The sequence below is a fragment of the Anarhichas minor genome, unplaced genomic scaffold (genome assembly GCF_050575085.1).
Source record: "Anarhichas minor isolate MPS153535 unplaced genomic scaffold, ASM5057508v1 ptg000041l, whole genome shotgun sequence".
Lineage (NCBI taxonomy): Eukaryota > Metazoa > Chordata > Actinopteri > Perciformes > Anarhichadidae > Anarhichas > Anarhichas minor.
Genome location: NW_027466487.1, coordinates 3,700,105 through 3,714,914, shown reverse-complemented (window position 1 = coordinate 3,714,914; position 14,810 = coordinate 3,700,105). Strand labels below are relative to the sequence as shown.

Here is a 14,810-nt window from a genome sequence, read left to right as displayed (position 1 = left end):
AATTGAACATCTTTGGGATTTGCACTGTTTCACTGACAAGTAGAGCAATTTGAAGACATCACCTTGGTCTGTGAGAACATGTGCTGGGCATTTTTCACTTTATAGACTAAATGATGAATGAAATTGATGATGAAAATAATAGTTAGTTATTTTTCTTTAGTTGTCATCTCTCTTTGAGTGATTCCATTAATGAATAAATTATGATAATCTAATGATATTATATATAATAGTGTAGTAAGTCACGTGGGGCATTTTTTCTGCATTGTACACTTTTACTTTTTATACTTAAGTGGAGGATTTAAGTAACATTTTAGTAATGTTTTGGTTTCTATTGCCCTGCATATTTCCTATGCTTTGCGCGCGCGCCCCCTAGATCGGCGGCGCGCGCGGCGAAGGGGCGGGGCCCCGCGGAGCGAGCGCAGCCAGGGATGAGAAACTTGTCCCGGATATTTACCTTACTGTACCTGGCTCCTCCAACGCGCCCCGTCCGGAGGTTTTCACAGCGGACAGCCTGAGGAATATGATCCGTCTCTGATCGACTGAGGTACACGTATCTTATCTGTCTTTTGAACATTCTCTTCTCAAAAAGCAGTCACTTGGCCAAAGTTGTAGTTACGAGGACCGCTGTGGTTGGTGGAAAGTTTGCCAGGGAAGTGTTCCTCCTTTTGGGTGTAGCTGTAGAAAAACTTCAGGTTGTCAACAGGTTCCTTGTTGGCGCTGTGGTCCAAAGTACAGCCAGGTCACAGCACAGTTCATTGTCGACAGACAGTCGGACAATATAAATATGTGCATAATACACTGAGATAGGCCCAGTTTGTTCATTGGTATGTGTACAAGCAGTAGAGGCCATCAACGCTGGGTGTTTTTATGTCCTACAATGTACACTTTTAACTTGTACAGATAAATCTATGGCAGAAAATATCTGTAAAAGCATCATAAAGTAAGAGAACTATTTTAACTCCTAATCTGTAGCTGTCATGTTGACACAACATAGTTGCAAGATCCAAAACACCCAGTGAGGTCATCCGTCTCTACAACGTGATGGTGTTTTTTAAATGTAGCATTTACTTGTGAATTCATTAGAGGCCTGCCTGTGAGAGGGGTCATTATGGAAAACAAGTCACCGCTCTGGTGAACAGCTCGGTTTTAATATATTCAGAGTGTGTCACTGTGTTCAAACATTAACTTAAACACTGCGTGTCCTTTCAGAATCCGTGTGAGACAGGCTCGTCTGGAACCATTAATCATTCACCTGCAAACCGAGACGGGACACATGTACGTACACACACCTGCATGCACATATATGCACACACACACACACACACACACATAGGTATTGTCAAAGGGTAAGTTATTAGCTCTGAGCATGTATTAGCAGTGCATGCATGTATGTGTGTGTTTGTGGTCCTGCTGTGTCCATTGCTCCCAGAGGCTGGTCTGAGATCAGTCTTAGTGTAGTGTAGATGGGTGTATTCAACTCAGAAAATGTTTAACATTCTTATCATTCAGCTGCCTGTGTAAGGCGGAGAGACGCAGCAGGGAGAGGGAAGAGACATGTTCAAACCCAGGCCAAAATAATAAGGAATTACACGCACACACACACACACACACACACACACAGTCACTCCTTTGCATTCGCGCTGCATTACTCACTGCAGTCTGATGCTCCATACAGCACATATATTACTCATCACACAATTTCATCCTGAGGGAGTTGCATTGGAAGACAACAGCCTGGAAACATCTGACACTGTTTTTGTGGTTGTGTGTGTGTTTCCAGGTCCCCGTTCAGTGCCGAGCTGAGGGCAGGCTTTTTGTCTTGAGAGGGAGGCAGAGTTACCAGGGTAACAGACATGCCAAAACCTGACCTGCTCTGCCTAGTTCAGCTACTGGACGGCACTATCGAGACCTTCAGAGTCAGCGTGCGTAACACACACACACACACTCACACACACACACACACACACACACTGACACACACTGACATACACGCACACTGTTTCCTGTCTGCAGTTGAAGAGATCATATGTCATTCCAATCTGTCTCTGTGCTCTGTTAATGATCACAGCGTCAGTGCATGATACAGTGACCGACTACTCTTTCATATTTTCCCATTGATCCACATTTAACTCTGTGACCTTGATTTGAAGTCACGTTCACCTTCTGCAACTTACAGAGCTTGTCTCACTTAAAATGAGCCTTTAACATCATCCGCATATCATGAACGCAGTATACTGACACACACTGACGAGCATCAACACACACACACACGCACACATACACACACACTCGTGCAGGCAATCACAAATACTGCTTTCTAACAGCTGTGCAGCATCTTTATGTGTACAGAGAGCGCTGCGGTTGTTTCCAATATTAATGTCTCCATTACTAACTCCTGTGTTTAGATAAGACGTATTGTTTTTTTTTTTACAGATTTTCACAGAAAAATAACACATTTCTGAGGGATGCATTTAAACAGATCTTCACCCGGATTGTGTGTCCACACACACACACGTATAAAAATGGTTGTGTTTCCTGCTACAAGAACTCACTGTCCGCCACAGTTTACAGTAAACACGGTCCTCTTGTGATGTGAATGTGTGGAGGAAATGCAGATGAGCTGCGTGTTTTTCCCTCAGTGATTAATAGTTAAACCACAAGGTGTTTTTCACCTGGATATATGCATTATTAATTGTTTTTGTCTAATACACAACCAATATTAATATTTAAAATAACCAAAGAGAAACTCACAGATTCTTTTAATATATAAAAGAAGATCCCTATCTATACATTATATGCAACATATGGCACATTATTTTATACAAATAAGCAACGGGTAAATGTCAGTCAAAGTTTTGGCTGGTATCAATGCGTGTTTGTTGTTTCCATCTTTCAGAAGCAGGATGAAGGTGTGGTTCTCTTGGACCAAGTATGCGACCACCTGGGCCTGCAGGAGAGGCAGCTCTTCAGTCTGCAGATCAGAGAATCCAGTACAGCCATCGCCTCAATCACAGCCAACACACACTCTCCTGTGAGCTCACTGTTCATCTTCTGAGCGTTTTGGGCTGGGAATGTAACGTATTGCACTCGCTGATTGCTGTTTAGACGATGATAACCACAGGGTATGCTTACATAAATGCTTTTTTTTTTTTTAGCTTCATTTAGCCATTATACTTAATGAATTTCTTTCTCTCAGAGATGGTTGGAGCCTGAGAAACCCTTGAAGAAGCAGATAAAAGGTATCTGTCTTTTTCTCGCTCCAGGGAATTCACTGTTTTTTACCGAGAGATATTTCTCCAGACAAGTATATTTTTGTTTCAAAATATATATTACAATACATTCATAGATAGGGGGTGTAGAAGAGCAGATGATTAAGGTGAACCTGCAACTATAGATATATACTGTTTCCCCGCAGGTCTTGCATCTCCCTTTTATATGAACTTCAGAGTACGATTCTTCATCTCTGATCCTAACACTCTGCAGCATGAACAGACAAGGTTAGTATATGTGCCTCTCACTTATGTGTGTTTTTGCAGCAGCCATATATCGCTAGATATCGATCTGGAGAAGTTGTTTGACTCACAAAGGGGCTTTTCGGCGGGATTGTGGATAAAAAAAAAATGAAGGCGTGGGTTTGTAAAGTTCCTCTTGTCTCGTACCTGCAGGCACCTGTACTTCCTCCAGATCAGGAGTGACATTAGAGAAGGACGGTTAGTAACACACAAACTCAACCGCTCTTCCCTCCCCCGTGCACAGCATGCGTTTAGCTAATACAATGTGTAATCATGGAGTATGATTGCAGGTTGCAGTGCCCGCTGAGTGCAGCTGTAGTGTTGGCCTCTTACGCCGTGCAGTGTAAGTCCAATCTCTTCCTAGAGAAACCAATGATTAATGACTTAATAATAACTGAGAGAGTAATTAGTCCTGTTGAGGATGCTCTCAATGAGCAGCAGCTCTCTAACAGTACCCCAGATGTCACTGGTGAATGTGTGCATCTGGTTATGTGTCGATGCTCAGTGTCTCTTTCCATCGCCTGCAGCGGAGATGGGGGATCACTGTCCATCTCGACTCCCCGGGTACCTCTCCAAATGCTACTTCATTCCGGCGCAGGATGAAGACTTCCTGTCTAAAGTGGAGGATCTTCATCCACAGCACAAGTAATACAGACAGCTTCATTACATCTAGTTACACCGACAACAGAACAAGTTTGTGGTGCAGTTGGTTCCTAGTGATGTATGTGACTCTGTGTGTGTGTGTGTGTGTGTGTGTGTGTGTGTGTGTGTGTGTGTGTGTGTGTGTGTGTGTGTGTGTGTGTGTGTGTGTGTGTGTGTGTGTGTGTGTGTGTGTGTGTGTGTGTGTGTGTGTGTGTGTGTGTGTGTGTTCACAGGGGGCTGAAGCAGAGCGAGGCAGAGCTGTGTTTCCTCAACACAGCACGGACACTGGAGCTGTATGGGGTGGAGCTGCATGCTGCCATGGTAGAGAGATTCCCTCACATAAACCTTCATGTAATTCCTCTCTATTCCTCTCAAGTATGACACTTGTCGTCATTCCCTCATCGTCTCTCAGGACACCAACGACGCCCCTCTGATGGTGGGTTTGGCCTCCAGTGGTGTTGCAATATTCTGCAATATGATTTGCTCCAGTTTCTTCCCCTGGTGAGTGGTGATAATGATGATTACATGTCTTTGTTCTTCTATGTCTGCTTTTCCCTCAACCAACTGCATTCTTCACATGTAGGGGAAACATCATCAAGATTTCATTCAAGAGGAAACGCTTTCTTATACATCTGAAACGTAAACATGTGAGTCCCTCTGCCATTTATTTATCCTTAATCGCTCTGAACAAATTGTTGCTTTTTATTGCTCTACACACCTGACTGATGACTCCATTGAAAGTTTGGAGTCAACACTATTTTTTGATTGCTTTTATATTGAGCTCTAATTATAGCAAAATTTAGGAAATTTATACACTTTCATTTTTAACAAAATTTCACAAACTTGTCACGGTCTACATGGAGTATAGCATTGATTGAATGGTTTGTATCCACCCTTTGGCAGGGTTTCTCTTTGTGTTTATATGTGTAAGTAATAAATCAAAAAAATGTGAGAAGAAGGGAAGAGATGTGGCCTTGAATATTGGAGTTGCAAAGAACTTCAACATAATAAAGCATTATAAATAAAATGTAACTCTGTATATTGCAGGGGGAGACACAGGATTGTGAGGTGTCTCTGGTTCTGCCCTGTCCCAAGACCTGTAAGAACCTGTGGAGGTCCAGTGTAGACCATCACTCCTTCTGCTCCAACCGGACTGTCAGGAGCCCCAAACACAACAACAGCCCGGTTCAGTCCTACAGAAAGTTGATAACACAACACCTGGGACTTGGCAACAGTAAAACTGAGACGTGAGTGTTGCCTGTACATATTTATTTGCGTGTATATTCTAGTCATAAACACTGAAAAGCTTATTTTCCCTTCTTGTTCGCAGTGGTCCAGTGTGCCAGCGTGTGGTGGGGGGGATGGTGTGGAACCCAGTCCTGCAGAGGTCGATTTCATCAGAGTACCTCGAAACCAAGAGCCTGCCCTCTAGATCGCCCCCAAACACCCCCAACTGGTACGAGCTGCAGGATCAACCGCAACGTTATGTTCTCAGCTGCAGTCAAACATCTATCCAGCGTCTCTTTTCCTTTTTTTGGAGCTCAGATTAAATCATTGGATTAAATCTGACGCTCACCTGGTTTTGCTGGTTTGTCTCTCCGACAGGCGAAGTGCTCGAGTTCGCCACGGCATCCGTAAACCTCGCCCGTCCTCAGTTGAACTGACCAATGACATGAAAGACATGTCGGAGGGGGAGGACGTCTTCTACACATACCGGGCGTCTGTGAGCAGCAGCAAGGACAGCGAGGGAGACACTTCACCGCATTCGTAAGAATCAGTTAAGAGGAATGTGTCAGCTTCTTAGGCACACTCTGAAACTCTCTCTCAAATCAGTGGGCTATGATAATATATTGGGACTGAAAGTTTAATCATTTTTACAACGACATTGCAATCGGATTTATTGCAATTTTTGTATCGTAAGAGCTGCAATTTTAATGACAGCATTAATGACAGCTGTTGACACCAAATTTAGCTAGTTAACGATAATTCGGTGAGTTTGCCAAACCACTTAAAGAAACTTCCAGCTGTTGTCGGCTTAACAAGGCTTTTGCATGCTCCTTTCTCCAGTAGTTATCCTCGGCCAAAGGTTTTATTCAAGAGAAAAGAAGCCCCGCCTTGTACGATTTTGATATCTGGATGTTAGGAAAGATGAAAAGTTGTTAAATTTGTGATAACTGGTGCGTACGTTATCATGGTTAATAGACTATGTAGACCACAAAATCGGCCTGTGCTTTTATTTATAAAGAATAATAGCAATTTTAATCGCAGAATTGGTCAAAAAGTATAAATTAAATAAGTCAAGCAGGCCAAACGTGTGTTGTCAAAGCATTTAAGCTATATGAAAATATCATGATATGAGATTAGTCAGAATAGTATCACATCTGAAAGTCATCTGTTGATGTGCAAATCATTCATCTCTTTCTCTTGTAGCCAGGTGACGGGCGAGGCTTTGTTACAAATTGACGACAGTATAGGAGAGGAGGACGGTGACCACATCTCACACCACTACGATAAGGTCCGTTATGTCCCGATCAACTCTACAAAAAAGTGTACTACTGTATATCCATCAATATCTCCCTTGATTCTGAGTACTTGTGTGTATGCAGGGTGCTCTCGGCGACGGTGACTTGATGCTCATATGTATTGCCCCCGATCATGACGGCAAGTTTGGCTTCAATGTTAAAGTGGGTCTCTCTCTCTTACACTCTTTGTGTGTCTCTTACCTTCAGGTGTGGCAGGCAGCGTTTTATGTTGGTTAAAATGATTTACACACATTATGTTCGTGTTGTCACTCCTCCGCTCTCGCTCCATTTAATTTCCCAACTCCTCCCAGGGTGGAGTGGACCAGAAGATGCCTCTAGCCATATCCCACGTTAAACCCGACTCTCCGGTAAGAACCGACACGGTTGTGTTTTGAAAGCGTGGTGTCACAATAACTTTATGAGGAAATGTAAACACAATGTTGACTGATGAATAGATATCAAAATGAGCTGTAATTAGTCAATTCTTTGTTAGCTTCATTAGTCGCTTACCAGAAATATTAATTGGTAATTTCCTCCACCAAGGAGGTAATGTTTTCAGTTTGAGAGGTATATATCTATATCCATATTTATATATATATATATTTGTATTTATAGATATAAGTGATTAATTGTGTCATTCATTTGTCAAGATAAACCTTTTGGTTTTGGACTGTTGGTCAGACAAAACGTCACTTTTGGCTTTACGATATTGTAAAAAGATTCACTATTTCTGATGATAAATCGATTAATTTATTCAGATTAATTAGTCTTGAAAATAGGAAAAAGACCTTCGCATAGCCTGACCGACACTGGAATTTTGAGGCTAATACAGATATCAATATTTGGTAGTTTAAAGATACTACAACGATAGAACGATATATTGGCCAATGGTAATTTTAAAAAAACATAAACAAAATATCCAGATTCGCATTCACTACATTTCTTTTTCGATAAATCCTGAGCGAGACATTTTTAAGTACATAGTTTGTCGTGTCTGTACTGTAATTTCTTGTTACTTATTTGCCGACATATACACTGATACTGATGTATAATAAACTCGTATCAGTCAATATATCGGTCTAGCTCGAAGCCCTAGACTGAAAGACAGATTGACGTTTGGTGTGGAGATGACAGCGTTGTGTTGTTTGCAGGCAGGTCGATGTGAGCCCAAACTCCTGGAGGGAGACCTGTTGGTGCTCATCAATGGCCGAGACATTTCTGAACACACACATGATCAGATTGTCATGTTCATACGAGCCAGCAGAGAGTCGCACTCCAGAGAGCTGGCCTTGCTCATCAGACGTAAAGGTGTGTGTGTGTGTGTGTGTGTGTGCGTGTAACAGAGAGACAAAACTGCTGAAGCAGCATGTGATATAAGAGTGCACGCTGTCTGTTTTATTTCTATGAATATTTATCACAGCCTTGAACCGTCCTTGCATTCCAGGTCCTGGCCGGGTGGCACCCCTGCTGCAGTTACCTCCCGCCCTCACGCTCACCGGCCAATCACAGGGAGACAGGCTGTCACCTGGCCAGTCAGAGCGGGTCACGACACTGGAGGAATCCATAAGACAGCTGGAGAGAGGAATACAGTCCGGCACATTCTGTTTCCATTTTGAGGTATTTAAAATGCAGGTGGGAGCTAAACAGTGACCGGGTATTTAAAAGGGTACTTATAAGCCAAACAAAACAAAATGCACCCTTTTTTTTAAAGCATGCTTTAGTCTGTCTTACAAACAGAGTTATTTTGGATCATAATGAGCCTGTTTGGGGGACAGATGTTGGCCCTAACCTTCACTCAGACTCCCGACAATCTAAAACAAAGATGCCGTCACCGGCCTGGAATATGCAGTTTTTGTTTCTGTATGTTTCTGTGTGTGTTTACGTGCAGAGCGTGTGTTTGTATGCTTGTAATTCCTAGAATTTATACAGGAGGAAGCCTGGTCTGTCCCTAAACTGTGCTCGGCTCTCTGACAACATGGACAAGAATCGATACAAGGATGTATTACCTTGTAAGTGCTGATTATTCCTATTATCTGTGTGTATGTGCCCTGCTATTCTCCCCCTCCCACCCACCCACCTGCAGCTCTGTGCTACCTTTCAAACCTTGACCTGAAAGCTCACCGCTGTAGCACCTCATGGAATTTAATTGGTAGAGCCTGTGGTGCTTCTAAGGCTCTTTTGTGACCCTCACACACTGCTGCCCTGCTCTCCTTTCAGATGATGCCACCAGAGTGGTGCTCCAGGGCCCGGAGGACTACATCAACGCCAGCCACATCACGGTGCGCATCACTTATATGAAGTGTCTCTTCCCTGTCTGACATTTAATGTAATCCTCTGTGTGTGTGTGGTGTGTGTGTGTGTGTGTGTGTATCTGTGTGTGTTTATTTGTCTGTCTCGCAGATGGTGCCCCCAGTGTCTGGTGTGTGTTTACGTTATGTTGCGGCTCAGGGTCCATTGCCACAGACCGTCACTCACTTTTGGCAGACTGTTTGGGAGCAACAGATACACACCATCATCATGCTAACAACTCTGACAGAGAGGGGACGGGTATACACGCGTTTATACTTTTACACTGTAAACAGCCACATTAAAACAGGAAGTGAATCACTTTAAAATGACACAGCTCAATATCAGAGATGCATTAACAGTGATTACCGCAGCACTACTAGCACATTATTACATGATGTTTCATGTTTTATTTGATGCGTGATTGCGGTAATTACAAGGTTCAGTGATGTTTGCTCACAAATATAATAAATTGGCACAATAGTGAGTAATTACAGGGTTTGAAAGTGCAGCTAAATGTAAAGCGTGAGCAAGATGGCAATAAGAGAAATAATTTGAGGGTGAGGACACATTCACACAGAGACGGAGGCAGCGACGTATCAAGGTCTTGATGAATAAAGATGTCTCTGTCTCAGATGTTGCTTGGTAACCAGATGCTTTCATTAATTGATCATTTTCCTGCTATTCGTCAAGTGTAGTCAGTTTCGCTCCACTTGAAAATCTCTCACACACACACACACACACACACACACAAATTGACAATCGGTTCACATCCTGCTCCTGATGAATTGCTTTTGTTCCTCAGCCTGCCGGGTTGAACATACGATGTTGTTGAATATGAGTTTTGATTTCATGAGAGCGGATGCAGCAGCAGCCGTACGCCGTATCATGACTGATGACTCATGTCACATGTAATGTAATCTGTCGGTGATGTCATACACTTGCAGACCAAGTGCCACCAGTACTGGCCGCATCCGCCAGAAGCGAAGGATTACGGGCACATGCGGGTGAAGTGTCACTCTGAGGAGTGTAACCTGGCGTATGTGACGCGGCAGTTCACTCTGACACACACACAGGTACAGTAGCAAAGGACTCGTCGATCAACAGAGAATTGATTGGCAACTTTTTACTTTTAAAGTACAAAATCACTTGTGGAATCTTCTAAAATGTGAAAATGTGCTGCTTTTCCTTGTCTTAACATCATAGTAAATTCAATATTTTGGGGTTTTGGACATTTGGTCAGACAAAACAAGACCAAATGTCTTCATCATTATAACATTATGACCGGCTTTTTTTTTTTTATTGACCGTGTGTAGGATTTTGAGGGAGCTATTGGCAGAAATGGAATATAGTATTAATAAATATGTTTCAAAAGGTTTCAGTCAGATCCTACACGCTGCACCTTTTAACTGTTTTCTGATGTCACATCGGCCAAACAATTAAGCGAGAAAACAAAAACACAATTGTGAAAATAATTAGTTGCAACCCTAGCTGCCCTGAAGTTCACACCTGCTTCCATATCCACGTGAAACCTGAGCAAAGCATGGTCACACAACACGGAGCTTTTCTATTTGTATGTTTGCAGTGACATGTAGCATGTTTGTGCCATATGTCACAAAACAGAGTTCACCACGGGCAGCAAACTATCCACAGCCAAACATACAGTCACCTCCGTATGGGTGGCACGGTCTGTGTGTGTGTGTGTGTGTGTGTGTGTGTGGGTGGGTGGGTGGGTGGGTGGGCCTGTGCGTGTTAGTGTGTATTAGGTAGGTGGGCAGGTCTTTCTGAGAAGTTTATCCAAACGAGTTTAAAACACTTAATATGGTAGATAATCTGATCAAATTAGCTGTTTTCCACATTGACTTCCGGGGCAAACAGGTAAATAAACAGATAATGCTCAAGGAGGCATGAAGTCACACACATGCACACACAGATACTGCTGTGTGAGCCCATCTGTTCCTCTGGCGGAGCGAGTTAATCCCTGCATGGAGTCACAGGCCACATGACTATTATAAACTCTAAACTCAGCCATTCTCCTCGCCACCTGTCTTCATCTTTCTGTGTGTCACCTACTGGTCACATGCTGCTCCCGCTACAACCTTTTGCTTTCTCACGTGCTGAATATTGTCAGAATGTTTACGCCTGTAGCGCTGCAGAGTTAGTCTCATGTGGGGGATATATTTCCCAAAGGTTACATATCTCTGATTATGCACCTTTCTTTTTCGTGTGTGTGTGTGTCAGCGGGGTGAGGAACGTGCAGTCACACACCTGCAGTATGTCGCGTGGCCCGACCACGGCGTACCAGATGACCCCTCAGACTTCCTGCTGTTCATCAGCTCGGTCAGGGAGAGGAGGAGAGGTGAAGAGCCACTAATGGTACACTGCAGGTAACACACGCACACACTCTCACACACACGTATGCGCTGTACCTGCCTCTACTATACACTTCATGCTTTGTTTGTTTGTGATTTCAGTGCTGGGATTGGACGGACAGGTGTTCTGATCACAATGGAAACGGCTCTGACTTTGTTGGATGAGGGTCGGCCGGTGTTCCCGCTGGACATTGTCAAAACATTGAGAGATCAGCGAGCCATGATGATTCAGACCACGGTACGGAGAAACAGAGCAAGGATTTCTGCCACAGCGATTGTTCTCTCCTTTATTAGATTCTTTATCAGGGTCACCTGTCGCTTGAGAGAAGTTGAAGCTGTCCTTAATATTCATCGTGTGTAGTTTCTAAATATCTCAGCCGATTACAAGCTTTTAATCATCGTAAGGCCCAGCTGGTTTGTCTTCTACATGTGGTCTAAGACTCGTTAAACTTGCACTTTTTAGTTTGTTTTATAGGAATATCTGGCTTGACAGAAGATGGGACGTAACCACAGAGAATATCAATATAATTTGCTGAGAAGAGCTCTTTAAAATGCTCAGTTAACATCTTAGCCACATGCTTTCTCTTTGGCTCAATTAAATCTGCTCAAATGCATGTATTTATTTAAAAGACAACATTTTGGTTTTCATATTTCATTAGGCACACACAATTAGTTTGAAATGTCCGGAATTTGGTTTAATGGATGGGAAAGTGTTACTCATTGCTTTGATGGGAGGTAGTGCTGGGAATATGGCAGCCCTCCAGTCACCAGCCTGTTTCAAGGCCACTGCTGCCACCACTATAACCCTTATTTTGAAAAGCGATCCAGTCCCCGAGGCTACTTCTCTCGGATGTATTTGTGCTGATGGAACTTTTCCTCAGGTTTCCCTCATATGTTTGTGTCTCTGACAGTGATGGAAAACATGCACAGTCAGAGGACAAACCTTTCCAGCTTTCTTACGCAGTCTTTCTTACTTACGCTCTGCCACAACTGTTTGATTTGCCATGAAATTTTGTAAAGATAGTCATAATTTCAAGGTAACCAGTCCTGCTGACTTTTTAAAATTTTGAGTGAAATGTTGGAACAACTGTTGGATGGACTACCGTGAAATTTGGCACATGCATTTATGTCGTCAGGAGGAATTGTAATTACTCTGGTGATCCGCTGACTTTTATATATAACGCCATCATCGGGTCAAATATTAAATTTTTTCAATATTTTGGTTTAGAGTATCTGCAAAATGAAAGACATTCCTATCAACCTCAGCTGTGCTCTGTGTGTAGTGCTAATTAGCAACTGCTAACATTTTAAACTAAGATGTTGAGGATTGTAAACGTTATACCTGCTAAATACCAGAATGTTAGCATGCCGACGTTAGCATTTAGCTCAAAGCACAGCTGGGCCAAAGTACAGCCTCACAGAGCAGCTTGCATGACTCTGTTGATAACAAAACAAAAAAAAGGTTTTAGAAAATGCTTCTCAAACTGCAGTAAAAAGTATATTTTTGGGGACTATTGTCACTCATGCATTAATCCGTATTAAGTGTGTTAGTGCTGGCTCGTTGATGTGTTTTAATAGATTTTGCACAACAGTTAAGCTCTATGACACAGAAAAATAAGCTTTCATAGACAACACTTGTAGGATCAGTCTATTGTTGATCTTGTTCTTTTTATGGAATTTAATGACGAGGAAAATGTTAAATATAATCCCTTCTACCCTTTCAAAAACACTTGTGTAACAGCTAGTAACGCTTTGTTTGTTGTGTGTTTCAGTGTCAGTTCCAGTTTGTGTGTAACGCCATTCTGCGAGTCCACAAAGGGGAACAAGAGGGATCTACAGCACGGTAGCCCAAATCAGCAACAGGACCAGAACAGACACACTTAGCCTCATCTCATTGCAGGCGACTGCCACAGAGGGACTATAACAGATTAACCTCTGTCACTGCCCGTGGGATCGGTACACAGACTGGATAATGAGAGTATAACCAGCTTCAGAGCACAGCTGTCTGTGGTCTGTGTAGCCTAGATTCAATGTGAGGGTATGAATCTTACACCTAGTCGGCCTTAGTCTTTGCTGATAGTACATGTAGCATGTAGAGGCTGCGGTCTCCATAGATGTTGGTGTAAAACTGATGCTATTTTCTGTCCAAGAGGCCACACAGGACTGTTGCCTCTACTTATTTAGCTATGTGTGCCTTAGACTGACGCCTCCCAGTCGATGGATCGAACGGGGCGGCAGAGGCAGACCAGGATGATTATAATCTGTAGTTTATCTGTGTGTCCAAAGACGAAGAGCGAGGCAGGCTTTAGACCACTACAGCAGATACTGTAAGGTCACGATGGTGCAGCATCGCATGCTGTCCACCAGAAGAGCACCAAACCTGACTGTTCAGCACTCTTAAATTATTAAGACACTAAATAAACACAATGATTTATACTCTTGTGTATGCTTTGTCATTTCATCCGATAGTGAATGTCATGAATTAGATCATTAAATGAGGATCAGTTTATGTTTAGACTCTTTTTGGAGTCTTATACATGCCTTTTTTTATATTTCCTTGCAGAATGAAGCTGCTCACTGAAGTGAAGAGTAGTCTGCTCATTTAACCTTCAGCTGACTTCCTCTAAAGCTGGCGTCATGTCAGTGAAACTATCTCAGCATCAGAAATTAGCCCAAAGTGTGTCTGGCTAGGGCAACATATTGTTTTAAAAGAATGGCACCACAACCAAATGTAATATGCGAGGATTTCAGTATCATGCAGGCTTATAATGTTGTGTAATTCACTGTTTTTATATTTGTGCTTCTGTAGTACTTTTTTTTTTTACAAACAGTATAATCCAGGTATGAAGAGTAGGAGTGCAATTTGCAAAGTACCAACTAAAACCAAATAAGTATCATGTCATCATTTCACTTATAAACTATGTACGGAAGCGACTGACTGATGCTCAAAATCTTCATATTTTTGGTCCAACAGTTGCACATCTGTGGGTGTGTGTAGAGTTAGTTTGTAAAAATAAGGATGAGGTGGAAGCACACTCAGTGGTGGAGTTATGATTTTGTACTTTATCATAATTGAATAGTTTATTTCGAAGAAAAACACTTATTTGTGGTTGGCCCCATTTATTTGTGTGTTTGTACGGTGTGGAAATGGGAAATTTGGGGAAAGTTTTATTATTGGTACGGACTTGATAAATAAAAATATTGAAATAAAAAATGTCATAAAGTCTTAAAAATAATTTATAACCTGATTTCAATATTTTTAAGGTGCAATAAAATTGAATATGAGTATTTTTAACCCAATGAAAAATAAATACGGTATTTCATATTTTTTGCCAGAATTGTATTCTTGGCAGTGCGGAGAGAGCTTCGTAGACGTTCATGATGATACATGTTTTACAGAAAATATATTTGAATAGATCCCTACATAAATATTAATACAAATCCAAACAAATTGAAAAAAATGTGTTTGTTTTTGA

General features: G+C 42.2%; 1 protein-coding gene across 3 annotated transcripts; it reads left to right on the top strand.

Annotated features, from left to right (window-relative positions):
• The first annotated feature begins 403 nt into the window (after positions 1 to 403).
• ptpn3 (protein tyrosine phosphatase non-receptor type 3) lies at positions 404 to 14,570 on the top strand. 3 transcript variants are annotated; one of them, XM_076109300.1, is made up of 27 exons: positions 404 to 544; positions 1,210 to 1,275; positions 1,781 to 1,922; positions 2,897 to 3,031; positions 3,197 to 3,239; positions 3,416 to 3,497; positions 3,666 to 3,710; positions 3,803 to 3,855; positions 4,040 to 4,157; positions 4,388 to 4,475; positions 4,567 to 4,655; positions 4,738 to 4,801; positions 5,202 to 5,401; positions 5,485 to 5,610; positions 5,760 to 5,921; positions 6,585 to 6,669; positions 6,761 to 6,838; positions 6,988 to 7,044; positions 7,828 to 7,984; positions 8,121 to 8,293; positions 8,595 to 8,685; positions 8,894 to 8,955; positions 9,077 to 9,223; positions 9,910 to 10,038; positions 11,204 to 11,349; positions 11,437 to 11,572; positions 13,107 to 14,570. In XM_076109300.1, exons 3-27 carry the CDS (start codon positions 1,854 to 1,856, stop codon positions 13,179 to 13,181), a joined length of 2,610 nt encoding a protein of 869 aa, XP_075965415.1. In that variant the 5' UTR covers positions 404 to 544; positions 1,210 to 1,275; positions 1,781 to 1,853; the 3' UTR covers positions 13,182 to 14,570. The 3 variants fall into 3 exon arrangements, with proteins under 3 accessions (XP_075965415.1, XP_075965416.1, XP_075965417.1); XM_076109301.1 differs by lacking the exon at positions 9,077 to 9,223; XM_076109302.1 differs by lacking the exons at positions 404 to 544; positions 1,210 to 1,275; positions 1,781 to 1,922; positions 2,897 to 3,031 and adding an exon at positions 3,106 to 3,122.
• The last annotated feature ends 240 nt before the right edge of the window (positions 14,571 to 14,810 follow it).